General features: G+C 39.4%; 1 protein-coding gene across 1 annotated transcript in view; it reads right to left on the reverse strand.

The window, feature by feature from the left end:
* Positions 1-22936, reverse strand: part of NAP7 (non-intrinsic ABC protein 7) — a 99284-nt gene extending 76348 nt beyond the window's left edge. Inside the window, exon 1 of the mRNA XM_089433109.1 lies at positions 22356-22936. Within this exon, the coding sequence (XP_089289235.1) occupies positions 22356-22697 (342 nt within the window). The 5' untranslated portion in view covers positions 22698-22936. The remainder of the gene's footprint in view (positions 1-22355) is intronic.
* Between the last annotated feature and the right edge of the window lie 2364 nt (positions 22937-25300).

The raw sequence follows: 25300 nt of genomic DNA on the forward strand, positions 1-25300 counted from the left end.
CACCCAACACAGAACCTTACCAACTCTCAACTAGCCCTATGCTAATTCCTTTAAGGCTCAAAGTCACTCCCAATCTGAAAGCTTCTCCTTGGCACATACTCCATTCACAAAGAGCTCTTTTGGCTAATTTGTCTCTTACTTGGGTGAACTCGGTGAGGTAAGACACCACAGTGTCTGACTTGGTCATTCTAATAGTCCTTAGTTTACCTTTCAACATCATTTTTCTGGTCTCACCGGTACTCTAATAGAGACCAACAATGGTCGCACGCATTGCCTTCCTTGTCTTTTTCCCATCCAAGTGGGGAATGATGTGGTCTTTGTTGAAGAATCTAGGGCAAGTAAGTGAAGTGTGATTCTTCGTTACTCGATAACAATTTGTGGAGTCTTTTACTTTTTCTTGTTAGCTTAATCTTCTTCTTATTATTATTAATGCATGTGTGTGTACTTCATCAAACTGCTATCAAAACATAAGAACAAGAACACAAGATGTTGGCTCTCTTCCAAGGCCAAAACCTCTCTTCTCTTGAGAGGAAAACCCTTTAGTAAGTTTCTCTTATTGAAGCTTCTTATTGATCAATGCCAAACCCTAGACCCCTGACTTGAATATCCTCCAAGCACAAGTCAAGTCCTTCTAGCACTTTGTTTCTTCGGCACTTCCTCCTTCCGGCACTTCGACCTCCTTCCAGCACTTCGTTCTTCTCTCAATTGTTGATAGACCTTGTTGCACTTGCTCTAGAAGACATACCTTTTGATAAGTCCCTTTTCTTGTGATGATCCCTTTCTTCTACTTAACCAAAAGAGCTCTTTCTTTAAGGTGTAGGTGCAAACTTGATATCACTGTCCTGTAGTGCTAGATTTCTGCACGTGTGATGATTTCCTTGATATGGTAAGCTCTTTTCTTCCTTCGCTTGAGTGTCCTTCTCCTTCGCTTGATTGAGAGATCTTATAGGTCTAGTTTCCTAACTCAATTAGAGAGATATGCCAACTGTGGGTTTCTGTTGTTAAGACCGCAGGCAGCATTCCCTGTCCTCGCATGTGTGACTGTAAGTTGCCCTAGAAACAATCCTTTAAGATTCGGGGTTCTTCCTTCCTTCGATGGTGCACTAGAGGCTCCTTTTCTCGTCTCATTTTCATCCTTTACTTGCTCATTTTGTTGTGCTGATTTCAGAGGTAAGTGTGTGCATTTTGGTGGAGTGGACAGCCTCTATATATAGAGGATTGTAACTCCTTTTAGGCCGACTTGAGGACAGTTTGCAAGCCGACTTGTTGTGCTTGCTTCGAATGGCATCTTTGGTGGTGTAACATGCTTGAAGGAGCTTCTTTGATGATGCCATTGCATAGGAGGGGACTTGACTTTGCTTGGAGATATTCTATTAACCCTAATACATGGTGTAACATGCCCTTAAGGCCTTCAACATTTTCTTTTGACTATTTGACTCACCTACAGCACTTAACATGTGCTAGACCTATTTCAATTAGCAAGAAACTCATTGACATATATTATACAGCTTGAGTGGGCCTAATGGTTAAGAACATGTGTTTCCTCCTAAGAGGTCACAGGTTCAAAACCAGAGGCGGGTAGAGTATGTATGCCTTCGTAGACTTAGCAGTCAAATCGTTGCACGGAGGTGGGTCCCTTGTCCCACAAACAAGGGGGTCTCATACACCAATTTGGTGTCTGGCTTGGCTGTGACCTTAAAAATAGATATTATTATTATTTATTATTATAAAAATAATATTTCTTTTCTTGAATAAGTACAAATATCAAAAGTACATTTATGAAGACCGAACCTAGTTACATTTCCTTCAACACTCCCTCTTAACTAGGGAGGTATTCATACAATATTACAAGGTGTTTGGCTATTATCAATTTTTGAAGAATTCACATAAGAGAAACCGGATTTGCAATCCATCTGTTATAGCATCATATCAATCAGCATTGTCATAGTGCAAGGCCTTGACTAACAGCTCCATCTCTTCATGAGATCATGAGCTACAATGCTGGCAAGACCAATGATTTATAGACACCTTCATCATTGTCTCTCAAGGTACATACCCACCCAGGTGTTTTCTAAGTATGACCTTCTAGGACTATTCTTGTCTTGGGTTCCCAATCCTCAAAGAATATCGGTCCTCTTGCCTACTCTTGTCTTGGATGCCCTACACATCCTCAAAGAGTATCAGATGCCAAATGATTACCCAATCCTCCCATTCTTTCTTCCCAAGTGAAGACAAGAATGTTGTGTCTATCTTGTGTCTACATTTCCATTCATGGCCTTCATCTAGACTTATGGTTGTTAGTCCTGGTCTAGTGCATGACCCATGAAATGGAAAAACACAATTGTCACTCCTTTGTAATCAGGGGTGATCCAAAACTCCCTCTTGATCAGGGACTTGTCAGAGCTCCCTCTTAACTAGGGACTCTTTCATTCATCAGCAACTTCTTCTTCGTGGGTCCTTCAGCTACTTGATCTCTTTCCTTTCTTTGATGTCATGAAGTCTTTGTTCAAACTTCTTCTAGGTAGGGCACCATCCATTGATCACTTTCCTTCCTGGTTTGTCATGTCATTGCTTCCTTCGTGGAAAGTGGCTTTCTTGCCATACATCAGGTTTTCTTATCATCTGGCTACTCCTTTGTCATCTTTCCATGCTTCAGAATACTCTTCTCATGGATACTTTGATGTACTTGCTTGTTTACATGCTTCGACCTAGTAGCCCATCATGACTTCATCCTAACATTGCTTTTTCTTTTGTTGGATGGCTTCTTCATCACGACATCTTCGTAGAGTAGAATCAGTTATCTGCATCTTTCATATCTCCAAGGCCTTCATAGGTGTCAAGGGTCCTTCCTTCCTTTGTCAGAGTTGTCCTGCCTTCTTTCGGGAGATATCTTCAAAGTATCTTGTTAGATAGTGATTCTCGGTGATCATGGTGTTCTTCACATGCTTGATCTCTTTCTTCATTTGCTTCTCTTTGGATAAATTGGTCAACCACCTTATGCTCCTTGAGAGCACTTCTTCATTGCTTGCTTCCTGGACTAGTCAACATTTCTTCTTGCTTCTTAGTCAGCAATCTTATACTCCTTATGTGAGCATATCCTTTTGTTGACCTTTATTGCATTGTAGTACATGCCTTCGAGCATGTCATTGGTGAAAGAGATTCTTTCCTACTTGATCATGTTATAGAACTATTCCCATGACTCAATAATATACAAATGATAACATGACTAAACTTTGATGCATACATACCTCATCTTGATTCTCCTTTCATCATCTTAGCTTCATTTGGTTGTCCTTGATGTGGCCCTTCTTGCTTCATCTTAACTTGCCTACATATCATCCTTTTCTTGAATCCCATGAATGAGATTCCCAATGAGACACCTGCTTTGGTTCATGAACCTTCTTTTGAAGATTCCATCATTGGATCTTAAAGACCTTTGCCTTGCAAATGTTTCTTTTCTTTTGATGATGGAGGTCCTCTAAGATTCTTAGTCATGATCAATTTTTATCATGGATGAGGTCCTATACTAGGTATGCTTCTTATATATGAATATCTTGAGCTATATCTACCATGCTCCTATATTCTAGAAGATATTTTTGACAATGCATTTTGTTCTTATCTATAAATGTTCTTCCCACATGAGTATCTAGAACTCCATGTACTTCATGCTTCTAGATTCTAGAAGATGTTTCTAGCTATGCAGTTTTATATTCTATTCCTATATGCTCCTATCCTACTCAAAATTTTGAAAGAAGACTTGAAGTAAAGAGTTTGACCTACTCATAGTAGAGATCCGAGGATCTTCCTTCTTTTGCTTCTTTTCTTTTTCTTTCACCTCTTGAGTCATGTGAGCTTCTTCCCTCTTTCTTTTGTTGTTATTGTCCTTCTTAAGCTTAGGACAATTCCTTTTGTAGTGTCCATATTATTAGCATCCAAAACATTGGATTTTGGACATGTCTTTGTTGTTTGTTCTTCGTGGACCAAATTTGCCAAATTTTCCCTTTCTCTTGGCCATGGTAGCAAATGCTTGCTCATTTGATCCTGCATCAAAGGATCTTCCTTTGCTTTAAGTCTGGTTTCTTTTGTCCTGCGTAGAGACCACATTTCACTGAGTGCGGTTGCTTCCTTCTTGGCATATATGCTTGATGTGAAGTTGCCCCAATCCTCAGGTAGAGCATTGAGTGCTACAGTTGTCATCTCTCTATCAGACATGACTTCCCCAAGCTCTTGAAGTTGATCTCTCATTTCAGAGATTTTCATGAAATAGAGAGCTATCCCTTCCTTTGTTATCTTCATCTTGTACAATTCATTCCTTAGAGATATTACTTCTCCGATTGTGGATACCGAGAATAGCTCTACTAGCTTATCATAAAAAAAAATTATGTTTCAAATTTGGAGACATAAGGAATGAGAGAGTCTTTGATTGATTCTATTAGAATCCTTTGAGCTCTTGTCTCATCCTTATTATACTTAGCTAAGACTTGAGTTTGTTCCTTAGCAGGGATAGTGATATTCCCTTTGACATGTTCTAAGAGTTCATTCTCCTTGAGAAGTAAATCAGTCCTCTTCTTCCATGTAAGAAAGTTATTGGTACCTACCAATTTGTTGCTTTCCTTGCAAAAAGACATTGATGTATATTCAAAAGGGGACATATACTTACTTGATAGATTTTGAGATTTAGTGAATTTGCTTTCTCCTTGAAGACTTGATGGCTTGCCTTCCTAGGATCTTGATTTTCTTCAAGTTGCTTTCTCCAAGTGGACTTGCTGGCTGAAGAGATTTGTTTGGTGACTTGTAGGTAATGTAGGTCCCTCTTTGATCTGCTCTTCTTTGTAGGTGCCTTTGTGTAAGGCTCTTCTTCTTGCTATGGTAGGCCTTCTTTTCCTTGAGTAGATTTGGCTTGATTCTTCAACCTTGTAGATGCCTTTCCTTGATGAGTGCTCTTGAGTTTCCCTTTCCTTGATGTGTCACCTTTGTTCTAATACCATGTTGAAGAATCTAGGGCAAATAAGTGTAGTGTAATTCTTCGTTACTTGTTAACAATTTGTGGAGTCTTTTTACTTTTTCTTGTTAGCTTAATCTTTTTCTTATTATTATTAATGCATGTGTGTGTAATTCATCAAACTGCTATCAAAAGATAAAAACAAGAACACAAGATGTTCGCTCTCTTCCAAGGCCAAAACCTCTCCTCGTGAGAGGAAAACCCTTTAGTAAGTTTCTCTTATTGAAGCTTCTTATTGATCAATGCCAAACCCTAGACCCCTGACTTGAATATCCTCCAAGCACAAGTCAAGTCCTTTCGGCACTTTGTTTCTTCAGCACTTCCTCATTCCGGTACTTCGTTCTTCTCTCAATTGTTGACAGACCTTGTTGCACTTGCTCTAGAAGAGACCTTTTGATAAGTCCCTTTTCTTGTGATGATCCCTTTCTTCTACTTGACCAAATGAGCTCTTTCTTCAAGGTGTAGGTGCAAACTTGATATGACTGTCCTGCAGCCCTAGATTTCCGCACGTGTGGTGATTTCCTTGATATGGTAAGCTATTTTCTTCCTTCGCTTGATTGGGAGACCTTATAGGTCTAGTTTCCTAGCCCAATTAGAGAGATATGCCAACTGTGGGTTTCTGTTGTTATGACCGCAGGCAGCCTTCCCTGTCCTCGCACATGTGACTGTAGGTTGCCCTAGAAACAGTCCTTTAAGATTCGATGTTCTTCCTTCCTTTGATGGTGCACTAGAGGCTCCTTTTCTCGTCTCTTTTTCACCCTTTACTTGCTCATTTTGCTGTGCTGATTTCAGAGGTAAGTGAGTGCGTTTTGGTGGAGTGGACAACCTCTATATATAGAGGATTGTCCCTCCTTTTAGGCTCACTAGAACGCCGACTTGTTGTGGTTGCTTCGGATGGCTTCTTTAGTGGTGTAACATGCTTGAAGGAGCTTCTTTGATGGTGCCTTTGCATAGGAGGGGACTTGACTTTGCTTGGAGGTATTCTCTTGACCCTAATACATGGTGTAACATGCCCTTAAGGCCTTCAACATTTCCTTTTGACTATTTGACTCACCTATAACACTTAACATGTGCTAGACCTATTTCAATGAGCAAGAAACTCATTGACATATATTATAAAAATAATATTTCTTTCCTTGAATATGTACAAATATCAAAAGTACATTTATAAAGACCGAACCTAGTTACATTTCCTTCAACGGTCTTTGACTCCCTCCAACAAGATTCTCCTTGCCTTGTCATCTTTCTTGCTTTGCTGAGCCAACTACTGAGGATCTGTGGGCAAAGTTGGGACATCGTCCACAAACTCCCAAATGCTTTGCTCCTCAAGCACCACACTAATCTTTTCTCTCCAAGGGCAATAGTTGGGCGCACCCTCCAATCTGTCCTCAAAGCGTAGCCCCTAGTATGCCATGCCTGTCTAGAAACCCTAACTGCCAAGTCGGACTGGTAATACTGCTCCCTCTGAACATTGAACCTGCTCTAGAGAAGAAGAAAAATTGTATTTTGGCTTTAATCAAAGGCTACAGTTCTGATGCAATGGTAGTTTTCCATATAACCAGCAATATGATTTGCACTTTATTTAAATTTTACACTTAGAAATACAAATAAAAAATACAGATCTGAAATTTAAAAATGCAAACACAGTTGAGTATCTAGCCATAGCATGCAAAACAAAAATTAAATCTGACGACAAAACACACACATAAAAACTGGACACCAAATATACCCAGGAAACCCCAACTCCAGGGAAAACCTGCAACTTTGTGTTCTCTTATTGCTCAAAAAAATTCTTTAGGAAATATTACAGCTGGGTGAAAAACCCTTTTTTTGTGCCCTGCCCTCCTGAACAACTCCTTCTCTGAGCCCGATTTTTCCTCCAGAAGGGTAACGACCTGTATGGATGGTCTGTACAGTACGGCCACGTTGTACAGCCGCCTCTGCACCCCCCAAAAATAATTCAGCCCACTGCTGATTTGATTTCCAAGTCGTGCAGCTCTCCTCAAGTCAGATGTTGAACTTTTGTTAAGGCTGAGCTGAAACTGCTAAAAAACAAATTTCCTTATTTGAGCACTAGAACACTTGTTGATGCCAAATCTATCTGCTTCACTTCTTCCCTTATCTCCTTTTTATAACTTGACTTTGGCCTTCTAGAAGCATCCAAGGGCTAAAATTGCCTCTTGAGCTTCCAAGATCAATGGCCAAGATCTAATCTCTTGTTGACTTAGTACTTTTTAATTTTTCCTAAGTCAACATTAGGAAATAATTTAATTATTAAAATAATTCTGGCTAAGTGACTAATCTCTGATTTTCTGCATGCCTTGGCACCTAGGCAAGTGCAGAATCCTTCCTGCTTTACTCCAATCAACAATATGCTAGTCATATTGCATTGATTTCTCCCAATCATCAATTTCCAAGTTGTCTTGAGGAGGGCAGGTGTGATACCTTGATGGAGAATGATGTTGGGATTGATTCAATGTTTTCCACTGATGCAAATATTGTACTGGACAAGGACAGGGGTGTTGGATTCTCTTGGATAGAGGGAGTTGCCCATGATATTAGGATTCTCTTTGGATGAGTGATTTGACCTAGTTTGTGTTGTTTTATTTGCTAGAGGCTTTGAGGTGCATGGGAGGGAATCTCATGTTCACAAGTTCTTAATAGCCTTGCATGGATTGTTACTTGTACCACAAGCTTTGTATTTCGAGATATATGTGTTGACTTGTGAAAATTTCTATTTTGTGACTTTGATAGATGTGATCCACTTGTCTTAGTCTTGAATGGAGATGTGAGTATCTTTTCAAGGAAAATTGCTTATGATCTAAGGCTATTTTCCTTCACATGCACAAGTGGTCAGTGTTCCTTGGAAGACAAAGTGATAGGATGGGTGAGAATTCCTTGTTAGGAGACAATGGTTGATTTCAAGACTGCAACACTTTCCTCATAAAGAGTAAGTGCTAGCTTTCGGACGACTCCAAAAGTGTTTACACCATGTTTGGGGGTGCTTCATGGGAATTGGGATACATGGTGTATTGCTAGCCCCTAGATGGTCTATGATGGATTTGCACATGTGAGATGATCAATGATGGATTTGTACATTGGAGATGGCTTACTCAGTGGTCACTTGACCTTAGTTGGGTACTTAAATGATATTCTTCCCCGGGGCGTTGGAGATCTCATAATAGAATTGGTGATGTTCTCCATGATAGCGACATGGAAATGGTTACTTGCTTGGAGAATTCCCTACTTAGTAGGAGGAGCATTTTGCATCCTACAATAGTGAAATGGACCCTAGATGGCATAAGGTAGCTTGGATGCTACCATGGAGGCTTGGAGTTGGCTCAAGAACACTCAGATTGTGATAGTGTTCATGCAAGTGCAGTGAACATGGTTGATTACATGGCTTAGGAGGTTTGTTGGAGTCTTTGGACTCTGGAGACTTGTAGAAAGAGCATTGGACACACCTCGTGGAGTGCCCTTGCATTTGGAGCCTTGCCTGTGGACAACATCACCTTGGAGCTTGACATGTGTAGTCTTGGAGTGCAAAGCTCCACGTGTATGAGCCTACATGTGTTATTGTAGTTTGACTGTAAGTGCATTGACCCACAAATGTATTGTCAACCTCCCTTACCTCACATATACATAGAGGAAGGAGAGAGTCCTTCGCTTATTCATTCTTGTGTTAGAGATGTGATCAAGAGGAGCGCACTACTACTCTTTCTCTTGGATCTTCTTATGTGCTTAATCTCTATTTATCTCTTTTGGAGTCATTAGGGTTGCTTGAGCTTGTTGGAGCATCTTCAAGACTAGGGTTAGAGTTCTAGCCCTTGAAGATTTGGAAATTAGGGTTTTGAGATGAACCCTAGGTTGTACTTGTTGAAGTGGAGAAGAAAAGGAGACATCTTTGCCTTGGAGGACATGCCTATGTGATACATGTTTGTTGGATCTTATTGGTGTAAGCTAGGGTTTCCTTGCTTTTCCCTACCTAAGGTTTTGGAGAGATAGAGAATCATACTAACCTTATAATTAGGTTGTGGTATCTATTAATGTCCTATATTATAGCAGTCAAAAAACAAGTTTAGTCTTTCAAACTTACTTTGGCAAATGCGTAAAGGTTGGGCTATGATCTCTTAGAGATCGAGCTATTGGTCTTAGTAAAGAATGAAAGATTTCATTTTTGATGTAATTATGTTAGAGTGTGTGAAAGATGATGTAAAAATAGTTATGGATTCCCTAAAGATTGAGTCAAGTAGGTCTGGGGTCAATGTCTCATACAAGATCATGAGTGAGGTCATAGTGAGTCATGTCTTCTCATCATTGGCACAAATTAGTGGGGTCAGGATAGTTAGGTTGTCAAATCATATTGTGCCATGACATCACCAGCAGTACAACGGTTATGAGGCATGCGTTGTGCTTCTTTCAGTGCCTGCTTTCATGATTAAGACTCAAAATTGCAATGATTATCCTTGAAAGTTGGGTTTGTTCACCTTGGGAGTTCAAACACTTGTTTTAGCATCTAAAATTTCGGAGCTCCATTCTTTGTTTCATCGAAAGCTTTCCAGATATTGTTTGAAGTATGTTGCGCTAAATCTGCAGGCGATGCACTACGCTCAAAGACAGTCACTATGTTTCTTCAACACAAAGGGTTATCACCATCTCCAGGTTCCAATTTACCATTTTCTTGGATGGTTTGTTGTGCATGTTGTTTAATTTGTCTTTACCAGTCAGAGAAAACACACAAATGACCTTGCAAACTTCAAATTTTTAGCTTGTCGCACTTTCTTTGTTATGTCTGAAAAATATGTTGCACTTTCCTTCACTCGTTGCGTTTTATGTTGTTACCTGCATCAAGCATTCAAAATTTTGTTTCCCACCAGATTTTGAAGCCTGGCATTCTATTTAACTAGTATGGAGCCTCACATCTTGTTGTTGCTGCCCTCAAGGATCAAGGAACCTTTTTCCCCCATGCGTTGCGCTTTCTCGCTGTGCCTGTGTTTTTAATTTTCCACTGTAAGCAAAAATCAACAAGTTGTTGCTTTGGGTCTGAGAAATGGGTTTTGTTGTCAGAGTCTGCTAATATAGGGATTTTCATTCTAAATTGCCATAAAACCCTCATCTAAAGCCCTATTTTCATAACTACTACCCTATTGTTGCGCTCAATTGGCAAACACTGAAATTGCAGTCAAAAACCCTAGGATTCATCTATGTTGTGAAGTCATGACAACTCCAGATAGAAAGAAGCACAAGGGAGGAGACATAGTCAGGTTTGAGCCCCAAGACCTTACCTTAATAAACTCAGACCCAGCAATTAGAGTTGCATTTGAACAGGTTGGTTGCATCAAATTTTGTGAGAAGATCCAGGGATATAGTGTGCAGCTCACCAAAGAATTTGCTTTGAATTTCACCAAGGTGGATGTTAAGATTGGAGAGTTGAGTTTTCCAGTGTCAGATGTCACCATTTCAGCTGCTACAAAAATTCCTCTTCAAGGAGAACAGTGGTTCAAAGGCATGCCTCTTGACATAATCAATTACAAGGATTTCTTAAAACCAAAGTATAGAAACAAGGGATATGGAGCTATTGTACCTAGAGAATACCTGCTTGAACCCTACAGCAAACTTTTGAAGGTAATCCAGAGATACTTCACTTGTGAAGGAAGATTTGGGAGGATATATCAGTATCATTTTAGGCTATTGATGCACTTCACAGGAAAAAGCCCATTGAATTTGCCCTTATATTTCTTTAGAAGCTTTAGTAAGATGGCAGATAAGGTTCAAGGTAAGCAAAGTCAAGTGGAGCCCAGTCTTTTTCATTTCTCTTTGACCAAGATATTAGTGGTACAAGAATTGAACTAGAAAAATCAAATATGGCGGGCATTCATAGATTCATCAAAGTTGGCAGCAGAGTTACCAACTAGCCCTTGGAGTAAAAAGGACACACCATCATCTATGGCAAGAGATGTGCAATCACCAGTTGAAAGTTCAGTAAAAAGACCATTAGCTTCAGTTGATCCATCAAAAAAGAAAAAGGGTAAAAAGTTGCACTTTTCTCCTAAGGTAGTGGAGGTTCCCAAGAAGCCACTCACTAGAGCTACTACAAAGAAATTGCCTTTGGAACACACACTTGAGCAACCAACTGAGGTTTTAGACACCATACCAAAGGATATTGTTCCAGATGATAAAGACAAGGAGATCTTAGAACTGCAAGAACAACTGAAGAAGGCACACTTGGTCATTGCCCAACTACAGCATGACAATAGGGAATTGAAGAAGATTGCTTTAGAAAAGACACCTAAGATTGGTGAAACAGAACCAGTGATAAAGGCAACTCCATCTGTCACCAAGTCCAAAGGTAAAGAGAAGATTGTGACAGAGGACATTCAAGAGTTAGAGGCTCCATCAGCAAGAGTTCATGTGACCAGGTCTTCAGCAAGAAAGTTGCAGCTACAGAAGGAAGAGTCAATGCAAAAAGAGAAGAAGGTTGAGGTAGATGAAGGGCAACATACTTTTCATAGATTGAGGACGCGGTTGAAAAAAGCCCAAAGTGAAATTGATGAACTTAAGAAGCAGGATGAAAGGGCTAAGCAAAAAATATATGACCATTTGAACATGTGTGAGCCAACATTGTCAAATGCTAAGTATATGCTGAAAAGAACTATGCCTTTGCATAGGCAACTTAAAAACATCTGCAGAGAAAACCTCACCTTGAGGAAGGAGCTAAGGGCTGCTAAACAACAGTTGCAGGAAATACAAGAGAAGGGCAGTTGTTAAATTTGGAAACTAGGGCCCAACATCACTTTGGACAGCGCTTATGAGGCAGCTGATATTTTTCTTGAATTCCTCTTTCCGAGAGGTGTAGGATTGATCTAAAGATCATCCCATTCTGACATGTAAAAATGAAGTTATGAATTTATTTTGATTATGGACAAATTGTCAAGGACGGACAGCCATCAAATTAACCTCCTCCAGCCTTCAACGTTGCATATAAATACAAGGTGTCTCCTCCTCATTTTGGCATCTCATCTCATTCATCTTTCTCTCTCTCATCTTGATTGGGTACGAATTTCTGGGCCTCTCTCTCTCCACACGTGCGAAAGGAAGACTGTCTTTTCTAGTTGTTGTGTTGACCAAAGTTGACCAAAATTTCAGGAGACTGAAATTTCAGGAGGCCGTAATTTCAGGAGACCAAAATTTCAAAAGGCTGGCTTTAACCAACATTGACCCTGTTTGACTTCAATTTTGTGAGGGAGACTTCTGTTTTGGCAGGTTGTTGTTTTGGGCACAAAAATCGAGGTAGTTTGACCCCTGCGTTGACCAGCGTTGACTGCCCTAATTCAGGTTGTTGCATTGACTTTTGTTGACCAAGGTTGACCGAGTTGTTTTGGAGGTCAATTTCAACCCTGTTGACTAGCGTTGACTTTCCGGTTAGGGCTTTCTGTTTCTGCGGTTTTGAATGATCAGTTTGGGCAAGTGAATATTGTAAATTGTACTCTCTCTGCTGAACTTTTGAAGAATTATAAGAAGAATTGATCAAGGGTTTCCCCACATTAGGGTTTGTCCCTGGCTGGTGCCATATCTTGTGTCCTCTTGTGTTGGCTTGTCTTCTATTGTTATTGTTTATGTTCTATCTACATTTTACTATCATGTTGATGTGATTGTTATACTGGATATGATATTGGGCTAATAAAGAAAATTGAAGTAAAATTGCTCTAAGCATAGAACATACCATTGTTATCCTAAAATTAACATGGTATCGGAGCTGAGGTGAAGACAAAGCCCAAGCAAGAGTGAAGAGAAATCACTGATCAAGAACAAGTCCTCTACATCCTACTTCAAGTCTGATGATAAGCTTCATGATAAGTCTGATTATCATGCAAGGAAGATGTCTCTTGATTTGACTTTAGAAGAGCAAGATGTCATGGATTATGTGCAGGGAAATATTCTAGAACCTCCTTCAAATGCATCAGTTGCTGCTAAGACAAAGTACAAGAAAGGTGAAATCAAAGCCAAGAAGATCATCAGGGATTCTATTCATAAGCACTAAGTTGCTTACATCTCCGATTTGAATCAATCAAAGGAGATATATGACAGGTTGGTTGGCATGTTCAAATTTAGCAATGCAAATCAAATTATTTTCCTCAAGAACAAGATGAAGGATATAAAGAAGGGAAAAGGTGAGGATATTCAATTCTACTCCATGAGGATTACCGAGATCAAAAATGATCTTTTTTCGATTGGTGAAGCTATTGCTGACAGGGAGCTCACTCTCAATAACGACAGAATTGTAGGTTTTGAAGAATTATCGACTACATGTTCTCAAGAAGAAACAAGGATGGTGGAATTGGAGATGCCTTCGAATAGGAATAATCCTACAACATTGTCCGCTCATGCCAAGAGGAAGAACAATGCAAGTTGAAAGAAGTATAGTCAAGGAAGACCAGGATCCAAAAATGGAAGGAAGGGAAGATGCTTCGTTTGCAACAAGTTTGGTCACTATGCCAAGGAGTGTCCATTTAGAAAGGACACATCTCATGATGATGATCACAATCATTCCAGGGGCAACAACAACAATCAAAGGAATGGCAGGTTCAACAACAAAGGGAAAAGGAATGCTTCCGCTACTCAACTTGGAAATGATCGAGCTTCTAAAAGAACAAGAAACTCCAGGTATGATGAGTCTAATGTTGTAAATTCTAAGCAAAAGGAATTTTATCTAATATTTTCCCTCTCTACTACCTTTCCTTCGAATACTTTGGGAAATTGGTTGATTGATAGTGGTGCCTCAAGGCACTTCACCAGGTACAAGGAAGCTCTTTCAAATCTGATAGAGAAGGATACAAATTTGGAAATTATCCTTGGAGACAATGCCACCTATCCCGTGAAGGGAGTTGGGAATGTTACCCTTCAATTGAATCAAGGTAACATCGTTCATCTTCAAGAAGTACTATATGTACCTGATCTAAAGAAGAATCTAGTGTCTATCTCGGCGATGGAAGACAAAGCTTTCAAGGTGGCATTCATCAATGGAAAGGTACGTGTGTGGAAAAGAAATTTCAAAGAAGCATTTACTCTTGGATTCACGGTTGACAGTTTATATCAAGTTGGAGGAAGTCCACTTGGAGCTATGTCTTGTGACACATCTCTTCAATCCAAACTATGGCATCGAAGGTTTGCTCATCTTCACTATAAAGCTCTACCTGATGCAAGGAAGATGCTTACAAGTATGCTCGAATTCAAAATAGAGCATGAAGATGTATGTCAGGGATGTGTCGAGGGAAAACATACAAGGGGACCATTCCCCTCAAGTGATAGCAAGACCATAGACATTTTGCAATTGGTTCATTCTGATCTATCTGGTATGTTGCCTGTGACATCATTAGGAGGATATTTATATTATGTTGTCTTTGTGGATGACTTCTCTCGCAAAACTTGGATATATTTCTTGAAGAAGAAGGACGAAATATTCTCATGGTTCCGTGCCTTCAAAGCCTTGGTGGAAAATCAAACAGGGAAGAAGATCAAGATATTGAGGACCGATAATGGAACCGAGTATGAGTCAAATGAATTCAATGACTATTGCAGGGAAGCTGGCATTAAGAAGGAGACTACTACTGCATATACCCCTGAGAAAAATGGTGTTGCTGAAAGGAAGAATCGTTCCATTATAGAAGCCACTCGTGCCATGCTTCATGATCAAGGACTTCCAATGTTCATATGCGGAGAAGCTGCCAACGCTGTTGTGTATGTTCAAAATCGATGCCCTCATCAAGCATTTGACTCCAAAACTCCCAAAGAAGTTTTCACCGATAAGAAACCTGATGTTTCTCATTTTAGAATTTTTGGTAGTCCCGTATACTTTCATGTGCCGAAAGAAAAGAGAAGTAAATTGGAGGCATCTGGGAAGAAAGGAACTTTTGTGGGCTATAGTGAAACTTCTAAAGCATGTAGAATCTATGTGTCTGTTCAAAGAGAAGTAGAGTTGAGTCATGATGTCACCTTCGATGAGGATGTTGCCCTAAGGAAGATTAGCAACCTTCCTATTCCAAGGAAGGACAAAGAAGCAGATGCAGGAAATCAGGGAGATTTGCAGGATGAGCCGATGCCTAATGTTGAAGAACCGATGGATCCCATTGATCCTCCTCCTCATGAGCCCTCCTCCTCCAAAAGGAGACCCTCATGGTTGAGGGAAACTCTCGAAGATGCCGAGAGACATGTTGCACTGAGGGGGACATTTCGTGAAAGCAAGAAGCCTAATAGGTACCAAGGGTACTTAACTGTTATGAGCACCATTATTCAGTCTAAACCTTGCTCATTCGAAGAAGTTTTGAAGCAACAAGTATGGAAGGTTGCTATGAACGAAGAGTACGAGTCAATTATGAAGAATGATGTTTGGAATGTGGTCCCTAGACCCTGGGACAAATCTGTTGTCACCTCTAAATTGCTCTACAAGATCAAGCATGGTGTTGATGGAAGTGTTGAGAAGTTTAAGGCCAGATTTGTTGCTCGAGGCTTCTCTGAAAAGGAAGGTGTAGATTATGATGAGATATTTGCACCCGTTGCTCACTACACCACCATTCGTTCGATTATAGCCCTTACTGCCTCGCAAGGATGGAATCTACACCAGATGGATGTCAAGACTGCCTTCTTGCATGGTTCACTTAAGGAGGAAGTCTATGTGGAACAACCTGAGGGGTTTGAAGTTCAAGATTGTCAGACACATGTATGCAGGTTGAAGAAAGCCCTCTATGGGTTGAAGCAAGCACCCCGGGCTTGGTATGAGAGGATCGATAACTATCTGATGAAGCTGGGATTTACAAGAAGTGAAGTTGATTTGAACCTTTACTTTAAGGTTGAGAATGATAGACCTCTCATCTTGGTACTCTATGTGGACGATCTCTTTTTGACAGGTGCAGACCCTCTTATTCATCAATGTAAGAGAGAGTTGGCTTCCGAATTTGATATGAAGGACCTAGGACTAATGCATTATTTCCTAGGGTTAGGGGTCTAGCAAAAGCCAAGGGAGATTTTCCTTTCTCAAGGAAAATATGTTGTGAAGCTGCTTGAAAGACTTGGGATGGTGGATTGCAAGTCCGTAACTATTCCGATGGAACTTAACTTCAAAATGTTATGCGGAAGTGCTATCGGGCCCGATTTGGGAAATCCTTCTGAGTATTGTCAACTCATAGGGGCTCTGATGTTTATGGTCGAGCCTCATCATAAACATTGGATTGCTGCCAAGAATCTCTTGAGATATCTCCGAGGCACAATCACTTATGGATTGAGATACATTGTCGGGAATGTGAGGCTCCATGGTTACTCTGATGCAGACTGGGCTGGCAGTGTGGTGGATCGCAAAAGCACATCAGGATGTTGCTTCTCTCTAGGTTCTGCTTCAATATCATGGATGAGCAGGAAGCAAAAGTCGGTTGCTTTAAGCACCGCTAAGGCTGAATACATTGTTGCTAGTTTGGCCTCCTGTGAAGCTGTCTGGTTGAGGAAGCTCTTTAGTGAGCTGTTTGGACATGTGTTGGATACCACCGTGATCTTTTGTGACAACCAGAGTGGGATTCGTCTTTCTGAGAATCCCGTGTTTCATGATCGCTCCAAGCATATTGATATCAGGTACCACTTTATCCAAGATATGGTACAACGGGGAGCAATAAGGCTCCATCATATTGGGACTGATGAGCAGGTCGCCGATATTCTTACGAAGCCCCTTGGAAAGATCAAATTCTTAACCTTTCATGAACAACTTGGAGTCGTGGAGAGGCCCTTTTATGAGGGTCCCGTATGAGATGGATAGTGAGCTCTAGGAGCTCCAGGGGGGCTTGGGGTACTTCTTGGAGCGATGAGCGACCATAGGGTGACTCACCCTCCCCTAGTGGTGCACTGTGTACAGGGTGAATGGTTCACCTTCCCCTGTGATACCCCATGGTGGCATATGCATAGGCTGAGTGGTTCACCCTCCCCTATGGCATATGAGCAGGATGAATGGTTCACCTTCTCCTACCGACACATCCTACCCATGCAGTCTAGGACTCATGGGAAGTACCTCTCATTTGGCCAATGAGTAGGGAAATGAGGATAGGGACCATAGTACTATCGATGGACACATCGTGTACTATCGTACTCCCTATGCTAGGATGTTGATATTGATTTGGGATCAATGGAAATTGACTTCAAATCGGTTAACAGTGGTATGACACACTCTCTGAAGTTGGTAATTGACTTTGGGTCAGTGGAGAATGGTATGATACATTCTCGATCATTTCTTCTTTCTTCATGGTTCAGCAGAGCAGAGCAGAGCGGAGCATCGCAGAGCAGAGACAGGGATGGTACAGATTGTCAGACAGTTTGGCAGGTGATGTTCTCCCTAGTTGAGAGGGAGTGTTAAATTTGGCAACTAGGGCCAAACATCACTTTGGACAGCTCTTATGAGGCAGATGATATTTTTCTTGGATTCCTCTTTCCGAGAGGTGTAGGATTGATCTAAAGATCATCCCATTCTGACATGTACAAATGAAGTTATGAATTTATTTTAATTATGGACAAATTCTCAAGGTCGGCCAGCCATCAAATTAGCCTCCTCCAGCCTTCAACGTTGCATATAAATACAAGGTGCCTCCTCCTCATTTTGGCATGTCATCTCATTCATCTCTCTCTCTCTCATCTTGATTGGGTACGGATTTATGGGCCTCTCTCTCACCACACGTGCAAAAGGAAGACGGTCTTTTCTACCTGCTGCGTTGACCAGATTTGACCGAAATTTCAGGAGGCCGAAATTTCAAGACACTGAAATTTCAGGAGACCGAAATTTCAAGAGGTTGGCTTTGACCAGCATTGACCCTGTTTGACTTCGATTTTGTGAGGGAGACTTTTGTTTGGGCAGGCCGTTGTTCTGGGCACAAAAACCGAGGCAGTTTGACCCCTGCGTTGACTGCCCTAATTCAGGTTGTTGTGTTGACTTTTGTTGACCAGATTTGATTGGTTATTTTCACACTGTTTTGGGCTGCATTATCTTCTTGTTGGAGGTCGAGTTGACCAAGGTTGACCGAGCTGTTTTGGAGGTCAATTTCAGCCCTGTTGAACAGCGTTGACTTTCTGGTTAGATCTTTTTGTTCCTGCTGTTTTGACTGATCAGTTTGGGCAAGTGAATATTGTAAATTGTACTCTCTCTCTCTTTGCTGAACTTTTGAAGAATTATAAGAAGAATTGATCAAAGGTTTCCCCACATTGGAGTTTGTCCCTGGCTGGTACCATATCTTGTCTCCTCTTGTGTTGGTTTGTCTTCTACTATTATTGTTTATGTTCCATCTGCATTTTACTATCATGTTGATGTGATTGTTATATTGGATACTATATTGGGCTAAAAAGAAAATTGAAGTAAAATTGCTCTAAGCATAGAACATACCATTGTTATCCTAAAATTAACAACAGGGGAAAGCTTGATTTGTTGGCTGAGGCAGCGAAACTCTGAGCCTTGAAGCAAGTAATCAAAATAGTTTTACTTTTTCCCTCTTGCCCAAGTATACTAATTAAATGATGTTGGAATAAGGAGGTTGAGAGGTTATATTTTGCATGAAATCCTTCTAGGAGCACAGTCAGTCAAAGTTCTGAAGTTTATGAAATTTTTCAAAGGGAGCAATTCACACAGCCATGCTGCATTTTTGACAGGGCATTAGGGTTTGATGGAAAAGTGATGTTTTGCATCTTTTTGGTGAGTGGGGACTTGAAAAGGGTTTTCAAGATTGTCAGCATCATCAGCATAGTGTTTATTTTGTTCAAAGACCTCAGCATTAGTCAGAATCGTAAAGGACAGATTTCGTTGCGCTTTCATACAGGCGTTGTGCTTTTACTGTAGGTGGAATTTTTTTAAGATGGAAGGTTTGCAAAATGGAAGGAGGTTTCTCAAGGGGAAGTTGATGATGTCCAGGTGATTTTCTACATGCATGACTTTTTCAGAGGCTCAGAAAATGGTCAGAACTAGTCAAACCATCAACTCGCTGTGCTTCTGTGTTGCGTTTCAGCTGGATTAGGAAGTTCCACACAGTCACCTCTTTGAACGAATAATTTGTGTCTAAATCTTATGTAATTAATTTTTATGGTCATGGTTAATATTTTGAGGTGTTTAGGAGCTTTGAAACTTGATTTAGGCTTTGTATTTAATGTAATTTGTTTGAAAAATCCTTAGTCAAAACAGTTCCTAGTTTCTAGAGAAGTGGTTCTATATTCGCTGCTGAAGGCAGAAACAGAAATCTTTTTGGGGAATTTGGTTCCTAGAGGTGGGAATTGATTGTTTTTGATCTATTTATGATGTAATTTTGATGAAGCAAAGGGTTGGTCAGGGTTAGGAGAAAAAACACTGTGCACTGTATTTTTCTGATATTTTTCCAGTGAATGAAACAATAAGAGGTCTGATTTTACAGGGATTCATGTGTCAGTTTCTAATGGTGATGTGCTTTCTTATGTTGTAAGTTTTCTCTCTTGTCATTTCCATGCTTTAATGTATGTCTTCATGTTTGGTTAAGCAAGGATTTATCTCAGAACTCACTATCCAAAGTGCTTTGTTACTAAACAATTAATGTTTTCTTCTTTAATGACATTTAGAATTCATCCTTCAGTTAGATGCTCTATATGTCAGTTTCCACCTACCTTGCCCCTGTCGAAAAATCCCTCATGCCTTTAGCCTCTCACTGGAAAATCAATCAACTTTATATGACTGTATGCCCAATGGATTTTCCCTCTTCCCTACCAGCAAATTGTTAAACCTATACCTCTGATCTTAATACCTAGCCTAAAACCTAAGTGACTGAACATTTGGACAGAGAGAGCCCTCTCTGAAACTGGAAGGGCTAGATTCCAATTTCAAAGTGGTTTGTGGTTACCTTTGGGTTCCTCTCCTCAGCCTGGAGGAATTACGAAGTGCTAACAGTATCCATATGAATTCTTTATGCACATTAATGAAGTTTCCAGCGGTCCAATTTCTTCTTGCAGACTTTATTTTCAGCAATCTATACTATTCTTGGTTTGTAATTTCCAGCATATATGTCTTGCTGATTTCACATAAGTTAAGGTTGAATATGTTAAGTGATTTATCATTATAATTGAAGAATGTAAAGGCAGATTTGCTGCTGTTTTTACAACTGTCGTAAGTGTTTTTAGATCTGTTATATGAATGATAAGATTGCCCCAGAGGGCCAAAACTTATTGGAGCATACTGGCATCTTTTATCTTGAGATGCCTAGTGGATTGGGGTTGTTAAGGATTGAAATATGGTCCACTTCAGCTGCTGTTTTGTTCATACTTCAAAACAGCCCTAAGGCTGAAACTTCACAGGGTTTAGATCTGGGAAACCTCTTGTCAAAAGGTGAAAATTCTGTGCTGCATTGGATGTCAAAGAATTCACAAATTTCTAGGGGTGACTTACCCTAGTGGAGAAATCTTGAAAGTTGTTGGGGTTTTCAGCCTATAACTAGGAATGGCTATAACATTTGCATATAGAGTAAAATGAATTTCATATGATCATATTATATGATTTGGGGGTGCTATGAAAGAATCCAAACATCAGCACATTTCGCAATCTATTTTGAAAGATATAATACAAAGATCTGCATGTACGGTAAAATCCAGCAGCATATTAACATGTGTATGATCGTAACTGACATGTAGTGGAAGACTCTAAGACCAGTTCATAAAACATTAAGAAGTTCCACATTTTGACATTTTTTTAATCTATTTCTATGGACAGGTATAAATAATATAGTGGTCACTTGCTTACTTATCCATTTGGATAGTTAGTGTATTATCGGTTATTGATCTGATGCAGAGAATTTTCATTTATGCACTAGTGCTTTCATGTGGGAATGTTTATTTTTGCGTGCACAGCCATAATGGAATGAGACCCTGAGGTGGTTAAATAAATCTAAAATTGATGTAGCCTGGATTGGTCATACTAAGGTTAATACTAATCATGTGAAACTAACCTCACTGGTCAAAATCAAAAGAAAGAAAGAAAGAAAATTATTTTAACGTCCACGAGGCTAAAGATAGCCTATGGGATAACTACCACTTAATAGATATACCATGATGATATAGAACAGATCTTTAAAAAGGATCTATACCTAAGGATGTTTGGGACACCATCACTACTTGCCTTGGCCACATAAGGAGTGACGAATTTCAATTAGGTATGTGAAAGGAGGAACCAAACCTGATTGTTTTATGATGTCCTTGTGTACGAGAAGTAGGGTTCCTTGGCACCAACGGAGTCATCTTTTCCTGGAGGACATATAGAGAAACATCCATGTTGGAAGAGGCAAAATTTCCTGGTACTGAACCATGGACATCACTTAAGGTAGTATGAAGAGGTGTAGGTGTGCTCCATACGATTTTCAAAACAATATAGGAGCATGACTTATTAGCCACAATCATTTAGTTGATTGTGTAGGAATGCGTTGCATGCCCGCTGTAAATAAGTCCTGTAGACTGTGTGACGGAAAGTGGCATACTACCGCATAAAACACACTAACCCAAAAACTGTTTTAAGTGCACTGTGCCACAGGTGTGGAGAATTATTTCACGTGACAAGGACTATTAAGTATATGATCAGTATACATAAGCAATACCTTGCAATACTATCATTTCCTTTGTGATTTAGTGGATTCCCCGTCTTTCTGCGTTGGCTACCGCTGCGAAACTTTTCTCCCTCTCTTCCTATATTGTACCTTTTATTTCAAAATATTTACTTTCAGAATTTAAGGGCTTTACATGAGGTGAAACTGCAGAACACGGGTGGGACTCTTTGCAAATCGAAAAAGACAATTTACTAATTAAGTGAACTGAATATTCAGCTATTTTTGGACTTTGTATTTATTATCTGGTCTATACCACAATCGCATGCAAGTTTTTCCTTGTTATGTGTTAACGTGAACTAACCATCCCATCCAAGCTTTAGGATCATAACTTATAGCCAATATAGTCATGAGGTGTATGCATTTGAGTCTGACATGATTGACAATTAGATAGTTACTAAGGTTCATGGCACACGCTCCTTATATATGAAGGCATTATTAAAGGCTGAAAGCAATAAGAATGGTCAGGTTGCAACCTTAGGTTCGGGTCAATTCCACTGATAAATTAGGCTAAGTTTGATTACTAATAAATACAACAATTTGCATCATTGCGCTGTAATCATTTATGGGACTCTGAAAAGGGGTAAACCCAAATCAATTGTACTGAATGTTACCCATTCTTTCCAGACCCAATCACCCAGCAGTAAGAAATTGCTGGACTGGCTGGATATGCATAAATCATTTTGCTCAAATACAGCATCCATTGCATTAAAATTTGAACTTACCTCTCCTTGGCGAATGGTAAGATCTATGCCCTTTAGGATCTCTTGGCGGGACTCTGTTACAACAGCTGTTAAGCCCTTCACTTCAAGCAATACATTTGAATTTGAAGTACTGGTGTTTTGAGGCTCTATAGCTACCGCCCCTGTTGCTGCCGCCCTTGGAAGCGGCATAGAATTCTTCTTTCTCACATGAGTAGGCTGACATTGACCCATTCGCCAACACCTCCACTTCCTCCTGACAACACAGGAAGTCCGGGGAAGCGAGGACACAGAAGATGAAGACTGTAATATGGGCATTGGTAGAATATAACAAGCTTTGTAAGCTTGAAGGTTCTCGAGGGCCATTGCCTTCTTCCAATTTCAACTGCAGAAGAATCCGCCCTCAAAATCAAAACAAAATTTTGAGTCGAAGACTCTGAGCTCAAAACCAAAACCAGGTGTTGCGTTGAAGATAAGAAACAAATATAGAGGTAGGATGGTCTGATGACTTATTCCGTTTTTTGTCCTTCATGAGCCTTAGAACAGAACTTTAAAAAGCCATGTTTAGTATTCGGTGTTAACCTTTCGCGTTCTGTTTAAAATAATGTGAACAGTACACAAGGACGGATATATCATTCATAAATTATGCAGGGCCTATAATGCATACAAATCATGAATGATGGTCGATGTATGTGTGTTTGTTTGAATCTTTATGGTTTAAGGCTTAAATAGTTTTAAACGATTTATATATATTCAAATAATTAATTATTTAAAGAAAATGTAATCTTATATCATTTTTAAAGATTATATTTTAGTTAATTTTTGTATTTCTATTAAATATTAGACGAAGAGAAAGGGTGGCAAGAGCACGAGGAGTTACATTATGTCTCAATGAAATGATAGAGTTTAACCTTTGTATGGAGCTCACGGAAGTGATCGAATAACCAAGCTTAAGTCTATGCTTTACTTAAAGGTTTAGCAAGCTTTACTTAAAGGTTTACATTTTGCTAAAGAGAAAAATATTACAAATATATCCATTCTAAGAGATTCTAAGGTAATAATACAATGTTTGAACAACCATAAGCTATTAAGGGATATAACGCGAAAAGTTATCCTTAAAAAAGTTTTGGGGATCTTAGATCGCTTCTCTTTCTTTGAAGTCTATTGTATTTGAAGGCAATCAACAATGAGGTTAATACCTAAGAAAATAAAGGTTGTGCACTGTAGTATACTTAGGGGGATATTATGGGGTGCAGAAGGGAATAATGTAATAATGTGATGGGCCATAATTAATAAATAAAGTGGTTAACCCGCATCATGTAAGGGACCATAAGTAGTTAGGAATAATGTGATAAGCCCATGGTATTAGATATATTGTATTGAGAGACCTATGGTATTGTATGTATGAAGCCTATATAGAGGTTAGAGACTCCCTATTGAGAGATGTCAAGGATTATTGCATTGGCAAGCATATGGCTTGTGGAGTATTCTCCTTCCTTAAGGAGTGATTGTATGGTGTTACCCTACCTCAAGGGTTTTTATTAATAAAGAGAAGTATTTATATATTTTGATCTTGTTATTTCTGGGCATATTTTCTATTTTCATATATTTGCAGGTTAGATCTACTACAAGTGGTATCAGAGCACTTTCGTGGGCAAAGCGGGGAGATTTATTTTTTTTGCAAAAAAAATTTGGGCAGCGAGTTTGCAGATCAAATCTGAAATTTTCCATGCAAAAATTGAAAAACAAATAGCATATATGGATTCTTTGCAGAAAAATACCCGAATTCAAAAAAAAATGGCTGAATCGGAGTCTGGATGAGAGAGATATCATTGATTTAAAATCAATTGTGTTGCATAAATTTTTCTGACGGAAATTCATGGACGGTGTCTCTCTTGTCAATTTTCACAGTTTTCCTGTAGAATTTCAAAAAAGAGATTGTTTATCTAAGATCCTCTTGAAAAATCACCTAATTTCAAAAAAAACATATGAGTCGAATCGGAGTCCGGATGAGGCAGATCTCACTTATTTAAAATCAACGCTTATTTCAAAAAAAAAATGTGATGCCTGGATAGTCGCAGCGTGAATCTCAGTTTGAGGGTGGCCAAATCGAAATTTCAATTATAAGGGAAGATGCAGAATGGTCCTTCCATTTCCAAAAACATGTTATAATAAGGATTCTGAGCCATATTGATTGAGTTGTGTCCATTTTAAATTTTCGCCAAAGTGATTTTCTTCAACACCCTTACTCTATTTTTAAGGATTCTAGCAAGATGTTTTTTACAAAAAAAAAATGGTCCTACTATTGAAGAATTCATAAAATATCTTAAGTCAATATATTTGAACCTTTGAAAAGGGATGTCATGGCTTCATTTTAAAGATGAGGAAACCAAATGGTGGAACTTACTTGATAGCAAGAAGTTGCTCAGTGCTCCTAATCAATAATTTGAAAAAGTCCTTTTGGACAAATGGTCTCATGCTAAAACGTAGGCAAATGGGACACATAAGGAGTTATTTTCTGATGGTATCTCCTTATTACAGGTTCATGGATGTATTCAGAAAGAGAAGATCATTGTGTCTATCAATCCTAATTGCAAGCATAATTTTATTAATGTTCATTTGGCTAAAAGATTGCAAGTCTCAGCCAAACAAATGGAGCACACATAGGTTAATAATGAGGAGGTGCAAGTTTATAAAGATTTGAAGATTTCTATGGATAAGTATGTATTGCATTCTGATTTTTATGCTTCAAGTATGGCTAATGTGGATATTGTTTTGGGATACCCTTGGATGCAATCTGTTGGTACTATCAATATTAATGTGTAGAAGAAGTTCCTAAAGCTCTAGTATAAAAAGAAGAAAATTACATTACAGGATGTTTCTATCAATAAACAGGTAGAGTCCAAGGAAGCTGAAGCAGAAAATGTTGCAGATACTGACACATCAGATGAGGAGCCTATGGTTGAAGT

This window comes from Pinus tabuliformis, chromosome 5_1 (genome assembly GCF_031772625.1).
Source record: "Pinus tabuliformis cultivar Carrire ecotype Pingquan chromosome 5_1, CPIR1, whole genome shotgun sequence".
NCBI classification, from domain to species: Eukaryota; Viridiplantae; Streptophyta; class Pinopsida; order Pinales; family Pinaceae; genus Pinus; species Pinus tabuliformis.